Source organism: Phaethon aethereus (genome assembly GCF_964289735.1).
Source record: "Phaethon aethereus genome assembly, chromosome: 5".
Classification (NCBI taxonomy): Eukaryota; Metazoa; Chordata; class Aves; order Phaethontiformes; family Phaethontidae; genus Phaethon; species Phaethon aethereus.
This window is the reverse complement of record NC_138579.1, coordinates 65,439,299-65,457,721: the sequence shown is the minus strand read 5'-3', so window position 1 is coordinate 65,457,721 and position 18,423 is coordinate 65,439,299. Positions and strand designations below refer to the sequence as shown.

Here is an 18,423-nt window from a genome sequence, read left to right as displayed (position 1 = left end):
ACAGAAGCAGAGAGAAATCTCATCACACTGAATCAGTACACGCCAGTGACAGGCAGCTGTTGAAATCTCAGTTGACCTGTTATCGTGCTAGCAGTAATGTCAGGACCTGCTACTGTCTTTTTTCTGCAAAAAGGACTCCTTTTGAGAAGGAAAAACATTTTGAGAGTCTTACCTCAGCTATGCATATTTATATAGCATCTAATTGTCATTCTCTTAGAACCTCAATTAAGTAACAAGATAGCTGCAGCAAGCAGCATTCCTGGACTCCTTCAAACTCCATGTGTTAACAGAGGTTGTCACTGGCTTTAACATGTCCCTTGCCCTCCTTCATTTGTTTTATTCATTTAGCATTCTCTTAAGCGTAACAAAATGCACTGCTGAAGGAGATACCACTTATTAGACATTCACTGAGCGAGCTAAGGGAACTGGGGAGCGTAACCAAAGAGGACGAAAGCCGTTCCTCGCCAAGCCAAGGAGGCATTCTGGAGGTCAAGGAGTACTGCGGAACTAGGATCCAGCTACTGCGGACACCCGCATCTGGGGGGATACGAACTGTCAGCACGGACAACAGACACGGGGCAAGGGGAAGGTAATGCTTCCAGCCCCCATCCTCTGTTTCTGTCCGAGGGAACGTAAGGCTCCCTGTTTCACATGAACCGGTGCGTCATCTTAATATTGGCCAGTATCTGAAGTGGACTCAGGTGAATGTTTTGTGTGAGAGGTTGGGAACCAGGAGCTAGGCTGTTTTCTACCAGCCTGCAGAGGATCGGTTCAGGAGCTGCGGGCACACACGAGCAACAGTCTCCTTGGCAGGCAGTGGTGCCCATATGGTGAGGGAGGAGCAGTGAGAAACAGCCCACTGGGGCTCTCTGAGTGACCTCCTATCATCACACACAACAGTTTTGGCAGCGTATTTTAAATATGCTTAATCCTACAGTAAATCTGAGAAATGAATTATTTGTCCCTTATCACCTACAGGGCCACTCAAATGCTGCTGATACACCCACCTGACTCAGTGGAGTGCTATGCAAAGATACGCCAGCTGGATCAGGGCTAGGAACTTTACAGCCACATCATCCAGTGTTTCCATTTTACCCAGGCTAATATTTACCTGCTTCTCAACATTGTTAATTAGTTTTGGTGGAGCACTGCACTGATACTAGCCTTCAGTTCCGAAACCTGAGCTGGACCTAAGTGTTGGTGGTATGTGTTGTGCTGTGCACACATGCCTTATTTGCAAAATCTTCACCATACAAGCAAGATAACCTTGATCAAGATGGGAATGAGACAAACACTTAACAACTAATTAGTTTTAAGAAGCATACTTACAAGGTTTCAAGGTTGTCTAATCCATCAAAACAGTGTTTTCCTATAGTTTTTATTTTATTATTATGAAGATGTCTAAAAAAACCAAAACAAGTATGAAAAGAAGTGAATGATTTCAAGTAAGTTAACAAGTAACAGATATTTCTATGAAACCAACACAGATAAATGGTTTAGAAAAAACATTGCAGGGTGTGGATCATGCAGAAGAATGTCTCACTTCCAGACACAAATATTTCATCCTCATATGGGAACAGAACAGATTGCCCACAGTCAAAAAAACCTATTTTAAACCTTTATTCACTATCCAGAAGTGTGATAGAAAATATGATTTAAACATATAAATTAAACTAATCTTTCATATTCACCCTTGGAAATATTTAAGACTACACAGAAACAGCTCTGCAGCAGATAGTATTTTCTTCTTTTAGTATCTCTGAAAGCAGTTCTCTGACAACCATTGGTTTGAAATACTTGTTACTAAAATGAGATGTCAGGAAAATATACGCCAATCTCACTGCCCATAGCCCATTTGACTTTCTGTTTAGCAGAGTCTTTAGCAAGCCTTCAGCGGGTTGTCTAGTATACATGGTATCCTCTCATATTGGCAGTATAGGCTGTTACTTGACAACTGAGATAAAAAATAGTAAAATACCATTTTCAGCACCATCCTAGATTAATCAAAACTGTAACTGTGGAGAGAATCAAAGTGATTTATGAAATACAGTTACAAATACTCACAGAACAACGAGACTTGAAAGGTTTGTAAATGCATAGTCAGGAATGTGCGTTATTTTGTTAAGAGCCAGCGTTAACGCCTGCAGAGAGGGGAGATTGCTGAGCGGATAGATGGGAACTTCTGTCAAGCTGTTGTCATCCAACCAAAGGTGACGCAACTGCACCAGACCCTCAAAACTGTCTTCTGGTATGGCAGTTATATGGTTAGCATCTAAACGCCTACAATAAAACAAAAAGAATTCACACAGTAAACGCACAAACTACAGATAAGTAGAAATACCAATTCAAGTCCCATTACACATGAATGCTTTACTGAAGTAATATCGGAAAGTTTGAAGGTTTACTGAATGATACATGAACACCTTTTCAAGGCAAATGAAGAGCCCATAAAAGAAAGCTTCACAAGAAACAACTTCTTGGACATTTTTAATAAAACATTTTAGCAAATTCATACACTTATAATCACCTTAAAGTGAATTGCTAACTATATAGACACCTCTCCTCCCCAAACCCCCCAACTGCTAATATTGGAATAAGTCTTTAAAACAGTACCTTGATATTGTACCAAAGATTGCAGAGACATTTACTCATTTGAACTGATTATCCCTATAGCTACATTGTCGATAGCCAACTATACTTTTATACACTTTGTTATCTGGTACTGCGCTACCCATGAAGCTACTGCTTTGGAGAACAGGACTCTGAAAAGCAGTTCTTGAATGAAGTCAAAGTTATGAATTATCCTGGCAAATAAAACATTGTGTCATCAACTAAAACTGAGCAATTTCCTTTACTCTTGCACCTGATCCCTTCTAACACGCTCCACAAAATAAATGCGAAATAGCACATTGGCACCGTTGACTATTGTACATTACTGGATTTGCTGTCGCACTTTTTCCCTAAAGAAACTCTGATCACAAATGCCATCAGGAGTAACATATGCGGAAAACGACTTGGCTATTTTTCACAAAGAAAGGCAAACCACGTGCGACAATTACTTCTGCTACAGTTACCAGCTCACCTCTGCTACGGGGTTTCACCACTTCTTCAGGTTTCAAGGCATCAAAAACAAAGAACTCCACACCTGGAAACCTAGGAGGCTAAAATGCACATCCCCTGCTCCGACTCCAGATGTGAAGCCGTTATGATGGGAGACACAGGTGTTAGTCAGACCTTATCCACGACAACTGACAAACCTGATAACTGCAGCTTCTTGGCTGATGGCTTTGACAGCGACAACAAACTCTCGTGCAAAATGACGTGCTTTTTCCTCATGCAATCCGCTCTCAACCAGTTTGGTTTTTCATCTTCCTGCACTAGCAGCTTAGTTACTTGGATAGCATCACTGGCTACCAGGGCAGGCAAAGAGCACAGACGGGAACTGGTTCAAGTTTGTCTATGCTATATCATGTAACCAGATGCACTGGGGATGGAAGTGGAAAACCACCCACACTAAAAGCTTCAGCTGGGATTTACGCAGACAGAAACCCTAGGAAAGGGCAGCAGCAACGGATGACCCAGGAAGCAACAAAACATTAATAAAGGCATTTTTCTTCCTAAGGTGATGAGAGGAAAGGTCAGCGTTGATAGCCCACAAGATGAAAAAAAAAAAAGGACTGTAACAGACCCAAGCCAGCGTAGGGCTGAGAGCAACAGGCAATGTTTGACTGTCCTCTGACTTAGACACTGTATTCTCCAGGTCAGCACACAGCTGAACCACGGTGACTTTTGCTGCAAACATGGAAGAAAACACCTTGCATAACTGCTTTGACATGAGTGGTGTACCAGCCATGGTCTGTATGCTGCTGTCTGGGGAGACAAAACATGTAGTTGCTTCTCCATTAGCATCGATGTTCATTACGATACAAATCAGCACAGGTTTTGAGTTCTATTAAGCATTCACTGCGTTTCTAAAGCCATGATCAGACATGCTCTTGAAAGCCTAGCTGGGTTAGTTTAAGCAGTCATTGCCTCCAGCCACTCATCCTGTCCCTCTCTGGGCTGGCAGAGTGGACAAAGTGAATGCGCTACATTTGTCCCCAGGCACAGTCATGACAGCTTAAATAGTAGTGAAAGTGATTCTGGACCCCAACACTTAAAGGATGTGCTGGATTCAAAGCAGAAGACAAGCTTGATCAAGAATTAATGCACTTAATCTATTTCTGTGAAAGAGACTGTTGTTGTGATGTATATGGTTCAAATATTTCAAATTATTAGGGGGGAAAAAAGTCAGCAGCTTTATTTTTGTGTAATAAGAAGTCAAGAAATGCATCAAATTAAGTGATAAATACATCAATATAAGTAGGAACTTACAAAACTGTCTGCAGTCAAAGGCTCTCTCTTACGAGGAGTGAGGTGCCATTAGCTCTAAAGCTGTACATCAAAGAGTTAATTCCTACAATTCATATACTGGCATCCCCTTATCATTTGCCCCATGGTCTGACAGGTGTGTACGCTATTCTGTTTGAATGCTTTTAGGCTGCACTGAGACTGGAACGTTTCAGAGAAATTAAATGTCTGATGATAATAAAGAAAAAAAATGAAGGGGGGGAAAGCCTGCGGCTCTGCTTCAGAAAAAAATAAAACACAACTCTAGAAATTACCTGTCTTTCTTCTCTCTCCTAGATTCACACACCTCCCTGAAGATCAAAAGAATTATTTTCCAGTGGAATAAACATATCCGAGTCTTCTCTTCAACTAATTTCTCCCCGTGCCCCCCCTTTTTTTTAAGCGAAGCAGCATACTTGAGAGGCAGGCCCCAGTCCTTGTGACTACTTGTCTATGCCTATGTTGGTACTTTCACTGTGCTCCTTGCTAAATTCCATTTACTCAAGCAGACTTTGAAAAACAAAAACACACAACGAAGCCCTAAGCCCTGCTCCTCCTCTCCCACAGTTAAAGCAGATGATGACCAGAGGAAGGACGGGTGAACGCAGTGAGGGAGTCGAGCTCTCAGACAGGGCAACCAAAGAGGGTCATGGAGATGATGAGGGACACTTCATCCCTAGCTTGCTTTGCCAAGACCTCCATCCCCCAGCACAGATGGATCAAGTATCCAAGTAATTGATGGCTCTCCACAACCATCCAGTCTGCCATGTTAATCTTTCTCCTGCCCACAGCAGTAAAACTGAGGGGGGAAAGAAAAACATTACCCATCGTTGTCATTGAGCAGGGCGGTTTGGAAGGTGAGAGAGGATGCTCTTCTGGCTCTCTATCACTTCTTCGCAAACATTTGGCATCATCTTAACAAATGCAATGTCTGAATAGAACTGAAAGTAATTAGCAATGCCAAATCATAAAGCCAAAGTCAAGCAAAAAGGCAGGATATCTTGCTGTGATTATTTCTCTCAGTCCCCATTTATATAGTGACTTCCCGATCTCCAAGTCTGAAGATCACTGTGCTAGCCCAAGGTGTTCCCAGAGGCCAATAGATATATCAATAAAATAGTTGAAAATGGTTTGCCCAGAGTTTTCATTGAGCTGCATTTACAGTTTTAAAGGGAAAAACCTGTGATTTACAAATGTTATAGGAAGAAGCACAGCATCAAAGAACCAAAGTGGGTATTGTTATAATTACACAAAAAATATTTATTGGTGCTGAATGTCTCTTATTACTTGTCATACATCAAGACTCATTTTTAACTGTCAGCCATTTTTGTCTCATCCACATTTTTTGTGTTCCTTCATGCCTCTTACTGTAAGCCTGATGTGCCACAGTTATTTCTTCCCCCCCCCTTTCAAACAGTCAAAGCTTATCCACATTATGTTCAATGCACAAAACACAGCTGAAGTGCATCTATTTAATGTGAAATGCACTTAATGGAGTACTTTGTGAAACAACTGAAAAGCAAACCTAAAATATTTGACAACTTCCACAAAATATAACAAGGACGGACCACACCTTTTCTTTACAATAGGATAAGGGAGTATTCACTAGCTCCCATAACTAGCAAAGGACAAGGAATATTCTTCACTTGGACTGAACTTTTACAAAGACTGTCCTTTTCCACTGAAGTGTTAAAGATAAGCCTGTGTTCTTTAAGTTAGAGTTTGCAGCATGTACTTAAATTCCTTAATCTTTCAGAAGCGACTCCAATTCCAGCTTCCCTATAGGCATTGGCTTGTGAGAGACCTTTACTTTTAGTCTATAAATTCAGAGTTCACTTGCGGAGCAGTCATCTTCACTTTTATTACCTGTCAGGTTCCCTCCTCACACAAACTCCAACTCCACAAGAAGAAAGAGCAGAAGGATGATAGAAACCCTTATATTCAGCAGCTCTTATATCAGTATTTGACATATTGTTAAAACAAGTAGAGAACATAGGCACTTAAAGGTCTTCAAACAATTAACTCGGCTTTAAGAAAACTAGTATTATATCCTACCTCCCTTCAAATGAATAAAAGTTCCAAAGTCTACCACACACGTATATGATTTTTTTATATTTACATAGTAATATAAATGCACACAAAATTACCATTCTGACTCCAGTATATTTCAAATATTCATAAAGCTTTTCCCTACAAATCTCAGGCCAGGCTCATCAGGAGTACACTAGTGTAAGGAGAGCAGACACCTGGGAAGTGGGACAGCATGGCATCCAGCTTTTTTAATACATTACAGTGGAGGGGAAAAGGCAGGAAAAACACATTGATAAATTTAGTCATGTCTGGAGCATTGAGAGCTTAAAAAAAAAAAAATTAAAAAAAAAATCACCAAACTCCTCAGTGTTTCCTCGGGATGTCCCAGGAGCCAGCCTTCTCCTCCCCTGGTCTCAGAAGTGCCCCTGCACCACACCAAACTGCGGCAGAAACTGCTGTGCCAGACACTTGCACAAAAGCAGGCGTTTGCCAACGGAGCGGGCACAGGAGCACTGTTCCTGCGCACAGCATCTACTCACAGGGTTAAAAAGGCTAAAAGAAAAAGGTACCGATGGCCCGTTTCGGCTGGCCAGCAGCACCACTTAGAGCAGGCACCCTACAGCCTGCACCCCTCGTGGGTAGCGCTGGGGAGGCTTCCGGGACCACGCTCGCACACCTCCTCCGGCTGCCCAGCCCCTCTGGTGCTGCCTCTCTGGTTTATCCTTCTCCCATCCTCCGGAAGACAGCAGGTGCTAGGCAGTCAGGGTTCCTGCCCGCCGGACCGGGGGAAGGCAAGGCAGAGCATCCCTCGGCCGCGCGGGTAGGGTCGCGCCGCAGCCAGGCTGCGAAAGCAGCAGCTTTGCGTGATCCCGGCTGGTCCGGAGGGAGCAGGAACACGAGGAGGAGAGCTGGGCACAAAGCTCAGTAGGGTGAGGGGGGAAAAAAAAAAAAAATCCTGTGTTTTGCTCTCATCCTGTAGTCCCTCCAGGCAGGGTCAGCCCTGGCTCTGCTGGGGCAAACCCCCAACAAGCATGCCGGCGGCCATCGCTGTAGATGCTCCCCAAGGAGCCGGCCACGCATGAAGCCCACCTGGGTGTCGCGGATACGAGAGACATCTCGTAAACATCATCTTAGTAATAATATTCGTTGTGAATGTACTACTGACACACATTTTGTTATCACTATTTGCCTGGGAAGGAGACCATTGCAGAGATGTCTGCAGCTACTATCCCAGCCTCACTAGCTCTCGTCTGTGATCACACTCGGCCTTCAGACTGCAGCGACTGGGAAATTTAACAACCTTGTACTAACAGCAAGAGTTTAACGTTGATGTTAATAAAAGGAAAATCACTCCTGACTCTTGTATTAAACCACTTCTGCTCAATGGCAATCATTAAAGAACTCTGCTCTTTAAAGTGCTCCTTCAAAACCACACACACACACAAAAAAAAAAATATCAGTCAACACTGGAGTAGATTTTTAGGTTTTGAAGTTGAGTACTGATAAGGCTAGGAAATTCTGCTACAATGCAAGGCAATAAAACCACCATGTTAACAGAGGCACTTTAAAATACTCAGGGCGTTTGCTCACTGTATCAAGCAGCAGCTCTCTGTACCTTATGTGCTGAGAACATCAATACAAGGATTTGCTTTATTCAAAGACAAATTTACAGCAGCTCTCAAACTAACCATACATGCCAAAGCTATTTCAATCACCAGTATTGACGTGCCAGCAAATCTATTTCTCCCATTTAAACGTTTAAGATGGTACCCATCAGAGACCATACAAAGTTTGCTGCAAATTACCCATTGAGGATTCAGCTGATCTTTACCTACATGCTGTCTAACTTCCGCCATCCCAGTTAAGTTTCTGATCATTCCCTTTTTAAGTAATTTCCTGATTTTTAATTAAATATTAACAATTCCTTAAGCAAGCCCAGACAGTTAAAATAAATCAGGTTACAAAAATCCCAGAGATTCCTGAAGCTCACAAGAAATACCCATACCTCACTTTCAAGAAAACCAGAACAGCTTCTGAAGGTGAACATGGTGTAGAAAAATGAGATTCTTGTCATTCAGCAAGTATGTAAAGTTCACGAAGCAAGTGTATTTAAACTGCTGCATATTTAAAGATTTTTCAGCACAAACATGCTCAGGAGAGCCCTTACACATTCTTCACCAAAAAAAAAGTAGTAAGGGAGAAAAGCATATTCAGCATATTTAAGTTTGCATTGTTTTTGCAGGTTAAAAAGAAAACATGTGTGAATGTCTCCCTTTCCCGTGCTGATAGTTTCATTCTACATTTTAAAACAGACTCTTCTGAGGGCTGGTCCCCTTTAATCCTTTAATAACAGTGAAGCAGGGAACTAAAACACCTCTGGAGAAGACAACCCATTAAAGGTTGGTTAGTTGAAAAACAACCTGCCACTATTAAAGGTGCATACTACATACAAGACCATATAATGCTTCTTAACTTCATCTAGTCATTGCTGTTAATGAACATCTTCCACAGTCTCCCAGACAAGATTATCCTTGGAGATAGCCCTGTCCTTCAAAACTCTCTCATCTAGAATGACAAAATTATCAACAAAAGCCATAAAACATACTTTAAGAAAAAATCAGCAGAATCAGAACAGAACTGTGTATTTTTTGATACAAGACAAGTGTTTCCATTGTCCTCTCCAAATTCAGGGACCTTCCCTTCTGGCACTTCTCAACGTGCTTAAGGTTTACATTGCTGAAATTGTTGTCACCAACACAAACTACTACTTCAAGTTGTGCGGTTTCATTATGGTACCAGCAGAATGTTTCTAGATTTGATTTGGGTTTTGTTTTTTCATTTTATAAATACAGATGTAACTTGATCTGAGTAAGGAATCCTTCCCAAAATAAGAAAAAGCTAGCAGGTATAAGCAGGATGGAGGTATAAGAAAAAGCTAGAAATGCAAGGCATGTGCAGGTAACAGCAGGTATGTGCTATAGGACATTTAAAATGTGTCCCGACTGACTGAAATACGCCTCCATCCTCTGTCCCCACCCTTTTTCCATACCTTTTTACCCTGCAAAGCAAGACCCTGCTCTCATTTCTCTCAATCCCACACTAGGACCCCAGTCTTTCCTGCCTGGGCCAAGCCGATTCCCTCTCGCAGAAAATATCATCACATTCCAATTCAGCACGTTCATGCCTCCTGCCTCATCCTGCCCCAGCCTTCCGAGATAGGAAGGCAGACTGCAAAACTGGTTACGATCCCGCAGCGGAGGCTACGAGCAGACCAGGCTCTGGGGAGCCAGAACTGCTCCCGGGCACCGCAGCAATTACTGCTGACCACATGCACGAAGACACTTACCCTGCAGCTCAGGTGAACACCCACACAAAGAGAAAGGCAGGAGCTATCCGAGTTGAGTACCACACTGGCACGCTCCCAATACCCACAGATTGGGAATCTGGCATAACAGCGTAGCTGCAGCGCTTTGAACTACTGCTGCAGAACGCTCTAATACTCCCTGCATGTGGGCATGTGTGCACATGTGCGGGGACAGCACGCCGGTGGTTCCTGAACTACAGTTACGATAAATCGTCTCCGGTACGTTAGCAGCTATTGACAAGCTTTCAAAAATGACTCCTGGATTTCATGGCAAATACCCGCTAAAATTAGCAGCAATGAGGGGTTTTTTGAGTTGAAATGGAACACGGTTCTCCTTTCCGAAGCATCTGAAAGTCTTTGTTTAAATAACATAGTTCCAGTATTCGTCACACACTGAGGGCTGTACTGGAATATTCTGTGCTATGCTTAAAATTCACATATAGCTGGGTTTCCGGGGTGACTTAGAGCAACCCTACAAACTGCTGTACTTTACAGAACCATTTTACAAGCCCCCCCGTTCTGGGTCAACGCTCGGAATAAGCAGTGCTACCACAGTAAGTCATCACAGCCAAGTATGTTAAGGCACCTACAGAAGAGACCCTCTGGAATGGCTTCCCAGTCCGTCTGGGCTCCGCAGACGCCGCTGGCGCAGCGCACCGCTTTACTGCCTCCGGCTTTCCGCACGGCCCCGGGGTCGCCAATAAACCTCGCCGGCACCATTTCCCCATCTCAAGCACAAAGTACACTGCTTCATTAGCTTGTGATAACAAAAACACACTGTTGATGCTTTGCAGTAATTGAAATGCACCAAGGCTCTAGTTTACATTTGTTTTTCTGCTATCAAAAGCCACAGGCACAAGCTGGGCAACTAGTGCCTTCCGTCTCGGTAGCACGGTCCCACGGCCCCAGATACCACGGCGTCTTGCAACGTGAGAACACAACCTGCCAGATAAACTTTTCTGGGGTGCTAGACAGCGAGTTTCCACTCAGTAAAACTCTTTCATTTTGCTAAATTTCACCTCCATAAATAAGGACTCTATTCTAACTCTTTTGGAGGCAAGAGCTGGGAAAATACCCAATGTAAAGAGAAAAATAAAGAGCTGTCATTAAGTATTCTGAACCAGGCTGGCTACTTGCCAGCTATAATATAAACATTAGAGATCATGAAGCTCCTGTAACCATCTTCTTTATTTCCACCCAGGTATGTTTACCGGGCTTGTTAATACATACAGTGTGGCAACCGTCTTCCTACGCAGCTAGAAATTGGAGCGCATTAAGAGAGAAATGGGGTAGTTCTATAGGAGTTGCAAACCAAATTATTATCAATATGCTATAAAGTTTTATGAGCAAGTAATTTGTGTGTTCACCAAGAAAAAAAAATCCCCCTGAAGCCTACTTCAGAGCAAACTGGGAAACTGCCAAAAGCGAGTCAGTTAAGTGATGTTTAAACTTGCAAGTTTTGGATGGAGATTATATATTAAAAAGGTAGAAGCTGGTTTTCTAACATATATTCTGCAAAGAGTTATTTGTTTTAGAAAAGGTCACAGCAGCTCGGGAGCTTTAAATCCATTTCTTAACACAAATTCCTTTGGCGGAGGGGTTGAAGAAATAACTTTTCACCCCCCTTCTTTAAAAATTAACAAAGCAGCACGCTGACACTTACGTTTCCATGCTCACACACAAAATTCAGAGGACCAGTCCTACATTCCTTTGCCAGAAGGTGCTCCCTACATTAGTAGGGGATATGCATAATTACACTGCAATTTTATGAGTGATGCAATAAGCTGAAAGTTTTCCTGAAATTTGTTAAAGCGACAGAAATGCATTCTGGTGAAGTAAACAAACTGCTTCAGAAGGATGCTTTACATTTCTCACTAGACTTTTCTCAAAAACCAATTTGTTCTCAAATTGCTGCCAATTCTCACAAACCACGGTGATCTTGCAATGCAGACAGATATCCTTCTCAGGAACAGATTGGGGGACAACCCAAAGCCTGATCCACATCAGTGGAAGGGGAAAAAAAAAGAAAAACCAAAAATCTTTCTGACCTTCTGACACTGTTGACTTCCAGACTGGATTTGCCCACTGCATTTCTAACAGCTATTCTGAAATCTCAATTTGGTTTTCCACAGAAAAAGAAGTAACAAGTAGCTTGCTACTTATTAACCCAATTTCCTCCTTTTTCACCTTCCTAAAATTGATGACGTTTATAATGTGCCTAGGAACAATGAAGCTCCCAGAAAGTGAAACCTCACCACACTTTAAATTGTTACTATTAGATTTTAATTACACTGATGTTATGTCAAGCGATTATACCGGTTACTTATATGATATTACATAATCATTCCATGATTTTTTCAAGCAACTAAAATGTCTGCTTTTTTAAAATGGCTCTATCATCATCTCTTTTCCAGTCATTAAAAATACATGAATTTAGAAAAAAAGAGAGATGCTGGCTTAATTTATACATTTGTTATTTTACCTTAATTTTGCCCCTTCCCTTTTGCACATAAAATTATCATCATACCAGCAACTGGAGATTTAGTATTTTGAATTTTAACTAGAGAACAAACATTACTGTAAATAATTAGAGAAAACAGCATACTCATTGAAAATGAAACGGATGATTTGTGGACAACAGAAGTATTTAGTAAAGTAGTTTCTTTTTTTGGCATCACAGAAATGCTGGAAGCCAGGAAGGAATTCTGTTTTGGTTTTTTAAATAATTACTAAAGGGTTATTCACATCACGTAATTTGAAGGATTTTTATTACAATGCATAGTTATTAGCACAAAGCAGACTGCAGCCCTCAGACAAGGTATTCTCTCTTCCACACACATGCTACAACTAGAGGGAAAACGTGGACATTAAACCCGCAAAAACGGCTGCAAATGGAAACCTGCATCTGTCCCGCTCTCGGATCCCAAAACCTGGAAAAATCCCTGCCAACCGGTGGCACCAGAACTCGCTGCTCTCTCCCACTGGGAGCTGCGAGCCTCCCGCGCTTGCCGCCACGTAGCCCAGCGGGAGCAGGTCTGCCGTCGCGCTGGGAGGTGGCACGTCCAACCTCATTCCACCCCGTGCTGCTTACTGCCCTTTCTGCGGCTGGAAGCAGCAGGAGTGCCCGAGCGACTGGGAGAAGGTAGCGGCCACGATCCAACTTCAGGGAACGCAGAGAGCACCTCTGCGAAAGTTGCGCAGTACTTTGCAAAGCCGTTTTGCAAAACTGTTTGGGTTTTGTTTGTTTGGGTTTTTTTTGCAAAACTATTCCATGATCTGATGCAACACTGAAAGAAACAGGATCTTGGGCCAGAAACCTGAATTTTGGCACAGAGGGAATAGGTAATCTGCCCTCTCACTCTGTAGGTAAGCAGAAAGGAGGGAGAATTTTGAAGCCCTTCCCCCCTCCGCCTCCTCATCACAGTGATAAGCATCTACCACCTAGAGAGCTGTAACTAACTATTAAGGTCTGATTAAGATGCTTTTTAGAACATAATAAGCCATGAGATAGTGTAAGTGCATACGAAATGTCTTATGAGCAACTAGCAATAATGGCTGAGGTGTTCATAACTGTCTGTGTGATTTCAACACCTTCCAGTAAAACCAATACTATGCATGTCTCAAGCAATACTCCTTCCCAGAAACCCCTCTTCCTCCTCCAGACACAAAAGACTCGGGCATGATTCATTTTTGCACAACATTTTAAAATTGCTTAAACACCTTAGGACATGCAAGAAGGATGATAAATGTTTAACTCCACCACCACCGCATTTATACAGCAACCTTGTACCTGTGTTTGGGTTTTGAAAGAGTTTGGATTTGGGTCACCCCACCAAAGATGACAAATAAAATTCCTTATTAACTTTACTTGGGAAACTTTGCTCCAGTTGCAATTGCAGTACCAGAAAGCCCAGGCACGTTATTGCACATACTGATTATACTGCTCAACTCTATAGAATGAAGCAAACGTGTACAAACTGACTGGAACCTGGAGAACAACACAAGAACAAAAGTAAAGTAAGAGAACTTACAAGGACTGCAAACCGCTTAATCCTCTGATGGCCTCATTAGGTACAGTCTTCAGCTGATTGTTCTGTAGGGTTCTGTAAAAATCCACTGTGTTAGTAAAGCAGAATTTGACAAGAATCTTTATCAACAGTACAGGTGACAGAACAGCCCATGGTCCTGTTACGGTTTCACAGATTTCTACTGTAGATAAAAGCATGTCCAATTCAAGACCAGATACCCAAAGGGAATAGTGAAACAAGAAAATGGCCTGTTTCAGCTTTACTTGCAACTCATTAATTAACTGCATTAACTTGCAGTGAACAAGCCTCTGAATAAGACACTGAAATTCCCCTGGGAACTCGCTGGAGGTTGAACAGCTCAACACTAGTACAAATTTGCTACAATGAATGATATTTTATTATTTTCTTACGAAATCATCCTATACATGCTACAAAATACACAAACCTCTAATTTTTCTTAAAGCCGCATCAATACACAATGCATTAACAATCTAATTTACAAAGTGTGTTCACAACAAAGCACCTCTGGGCACAACATTAAAAAGACACAGAATGAAACTAGAGCCAAGCTGAATTAAGTTATACTGGGTTTTTTTAAGAACTTCCCTTATGGGACAACATATTATTGCATGATGAGTTCTTTTATAAACAGAATGGAAATAACAGATCTCTCACATTGTAAAATCTTACTAGATAGATTTTGGTGCATACTGGGGTAAAATGCAAGTGGAAAACTAAGTTAACTGTTAATTAATACCCAAGTCCCAAATTTTTCAAGAACTGCTAGCATTTCAGGCACCTCCAGTGTTGAGTATCCTGATGGACATACCTTCAAGAGCCTTGACGCTCTGCATTCTATCTACAAAACATCATATTAAGTAGTACTGCAGATGGGCGGTTTCCTAATCTGTACACTGCTTATGCTGCCTCTTTATGCTTCTTTCTTTACAACCTCAGGGTCCTCTTCCACTATTTTTTTTTACTATCTGTTACCCTACTAGCAATTGGAAATATTTATATTAGCATAAATGCTACAATTTCTGGATACAGATTTTTAAAACCCCAAACAACAGAAAGCTCTTTTTTATCCTTAGCTATGGAAAAGCAGTTGAAATGAATATTCTTATCTCAGAAAGGAAAATATGATCTAGGAAACAGGGCAGACATTTTAATTTTTTTTTTATTAAAACTTTTTTTCTAATAGTAAGTCACTTTCACCTAAAGAAGCATCAAAGTATAGAAATTATTTTTATCCTGGTAGGGCACCATTCAAAGGTCAAACAGTGTTTTAAATCTCTGTAAGTACTAGGACTACCTGATAATGTTGGGGCACCTGACAGAGTAAACTGAAGGGGTGGAGAACAACACAAAGCTTTACATGTCCTTTTTAGGATCCTTCCTTCTTAGGATTCTCCTGCTACAAGATATACTTCAGAAGCAAGTAAATGTTCTAATTAAATGCTGTAATTACAGTTTAGTCAAGTTCACCACTTACAGCAGGCTTTGTTAAAATGAAAAAGTAGGAGAACTGTAATTTGGGGGCTGGGGGGTGGAGGAGGGGGAATAAAAAAAATGTCCTCCAGCCTATCAGTAAACAGGCTGGCTGTGCACTAAGAAAACATACAGCTAGCTATGAAGCTCTAAAACCCGATTACTTACAGAACTTTGAGTTCTTTCAACCCAGACAAGGCCTTTGGATGGATAAAAGAAAGGTCATTGCCAGCCAGTCGCCTGGAAAAAAATTGCAATAATAATTTCAGTCACAAAATATAGCACTTGTGCAACCATCTAACAAGGAAACTCACCAATACATCAAAATTTGCACGTAATTATGCATATTGCATTTGATTATGCCGTATTCATGATCTTCAAAGTTTACAACAGTTATTTTAGTCATCGCACATTTCTAACTACAAGAATACATTACTCAGCCTCGTGGACATACTTCTGCAAACATGCTGGAAAAAACACACCCACAACGATAAAGAATCTTCTCATGGTTCTAGGTTTGAAAAGTGCTTTTACCAACTCTTAATATGATCCTCCTCTGCTGAAAGACATGCTCTGGTACCCATGTGTTTTTAATCTATACAGCAGTTTCTAAAGAAACTATGCAGTTAAGTAAAAATAGCTAGATGCTAGCGTGAGGCAGGAAAAAGTTTCTATGAGAATCCCAAATGTGAAGACTATTTTCGCAAGCAGGCGGTACGTTCACAGTGCTGACAACTGACAGGGTGCCTGCTGACATTACCAAAATATAGTCTTGGTAATATTTCATCTTTTTGGTCAGCTATTTGGACAAACTTTTCAGGAAAGAAAACTGGTTTTGGGGGATGAAGAAAAGGAACAGGATCCTCAGCCATACTCTCTCTCTCTCTCAAGATGTGACTGGTTTCTAACTCGGACCACTAAACACTAACACAAAGTAAATTGTGAAAACCACCACGATATTAAAAGTAATAAATACAAGAGACACTGCAGAACACAAAGCAGGAAAGCAGAAACAGCAGCCAAACCAGCTGCTTTCAAATAGCTCCTTCCCCCTTCCCCCGCTCCCTTTTTTTTTTTTTTCTTCTCTTCAACCTTTTTACCTCCATCCTGACCAGCAAACCCTGTGTGGTCCAACCTTTGTTGAGCTGCTAATAGCTGTGACACAAGGTATTTTATTCAGGGTAAAAGACAATAATGCAGAACACCTGGTAATCCATAGCTGCCAAAAGATGCCATCATTTCAGCCAAAGTATTTGCTTTCAGACTTGGTTTCACATCCAAGCTAAGCAAAAGCAACGCTGGAGACGGCTGTACAATGAAATCATCTGGTGGAAATACCATGTACAATGCAGTAAGTGCTAATAATTAAACAACAGTCAATGTGCTTTTAACAAAGGTTACAGAATATCAAAACCCACCTCTGCTGTTACAAGCCACTGTGAAGCAAGCCAGCCACACTAAGGGGAAAGTATTATTATTTCAGAGAGGCAAATGAAGGAAATAAGAGCATCATCTAAAGTATCAGCTTGCCAGAACAGAGCACCGTTATTACATTTTTATCTTAGTCTCTATTTCTAACTACATAAAAGAGATTACCCAAAGCATTTGATGCCTACGTAAATCTGCTTGCAACAGAACTAATCACTTAATAAAATGCTGCCTGATAGAGAGGATGCTAGTTATGTTTATCAAATCCATTTGTCAGAGGTAGATGGTTTTATTTATAAACCAAGGGGGAAGAGGACGGCTTCTCATGAACACGAAAGTGACAGCAGCAGCAGCAGGTACTACTCGATTTTAGACAACTATGTTACTATCATTTGTTAAAGTAGACCTTAGTATTTAGTCCTTGTAATCTCACACACGCCCTGACTGCCGTAGCTATGGCTCTGACATCATTACAAGCGTGCTTAAATCTCAGCTTCTCCTGCCTTAGCAAAAAAAAAAAAAAAAGACCAAAACCAAACAAAAGGCATCTCCTGACTGCTGAGAAAAGTTTGTCTGCATGGCTTGTGTATAACCAAACAGCTCTGAAACCAGAAGAAAAATAAAAATAAGCTAAAATATATATATATGTATACTTATTCTTGAAATCTGTCTGCAAACAACCTCAGGATTTCAGAGCTGTGACATGATTTTTCAAATACTTTGAATTTTAAACATGAAATGAAAAATTACAGATGGCACCTAAACACTCCCCTAAAATCCTTTTGTTGTCAGTAGCTGCCCAAATCAACTGTATTAACTTTATCTGGGGGGACATGGAGGGACGATTGCAATATTTCATTGCTTTCTTTTTAACAATTTCCTACGGAGTTCACTGGAAACAGAAGGAAATATTGATGAAACGTGCTGGGTGTCTACACCAGAGCACCAGTGATCTGCAAAACACATGTTTATTTTTAAAAGTGTTCAAAACACCAAAACAGAAATCCTCAAGTCAAGCAAAATTTACCTGGGGCTATAGCACCGAATTATTTTGGCCCTCAAGCACTAGCAGTTGATGTTGATCGCCTACCCCACGCTCCAGGAAGCGGCAGCCCTGGTAAACGCGTGCCAGGCGACTCTGGCCGCAGCTCTGCCGAAGTTCCCCCTTACACAGGCTGGTGCGCGGCTCGTCAGGCATCTGCTCTAACTTCTCCCTGCCCCTGAAGAGGCTGGGGATTAGGATTTGTTTTAAAAAAGCTAAACTAAATCCAGTTGAATAGCCACCCCCCAATCCCACCGAGCGTCACTAACACAACCTTCCAGAGCCCTGGAAACAAAACACGGCTGAGGCAGAGCAAGGCTTGCGTGACTTCAAATCGCGAGGCTTCGCCTACCTCAAGGCAACTCCTGTTTATTCAGCCTTTTTGCAACCAACCAACAGTAAAAAAAACCAACCTGCGATCCATTACATTTCCGTTTCTCCTCCACCTGGCAACCTTCCAGGAAACAGGATACAACTAGCCAAGTGTGCGAGGCTTCACTAATCGGTTTGCCAAATATACATTTATCATTCACGTCCTAGCCTTGGGGAGCGTGGCTGCTCGTTGGAGGCTTCAACTGCAGCTCCCCAGCAGGCGAAGACCAACGTATCATTCGCCGCCCTCAACACGCTTCCCTCTGCTGCAGCGAGCA

The 18,423-nt window shown here is 41.7% G+C and overlaps 1 protein-coding gene across 2 annotated transcripts in view; it reads right to left on the bottom strand.

The window, feature by feature from the left end:
* The window catches only part of LGR4 (leucine rich repeat containing G protein-coupled receptor 4), a gene marked incomplete at its 3' end in the record, with an annotated part of 80,426 nt that overhangs the window by 13,309 nt on the left and 48,694 nt on the right, over positions 1 to 18,423 (bottom strand). For both annotated transcript variants that reach the window (XM_082000126.1, XM_082000127.1), the window contains 4 exons: positions 15,472 to 15,543; positions 13,816 to 13,887; positions 2,065 to 2,280; positions 1,330 to 1,401 (listed from right to left, as the gene is read on the bottom strand). In XM_082000126.1, coding sequence (XP_081856252.1) covers positions 1,330 to 1,401; positions 2,065 to 2,280; positions 13,816 to 13,887; positions 15,472 to 15,543 — 432 coding nt within the window. The remainder of the gene's footprint in view (positions 1 to 1,329; positions 1,402 to 2,064; positions 2,281 to 13,815; positions 13,888 to 15,471; positions 15,544 to 18,423) is intronic.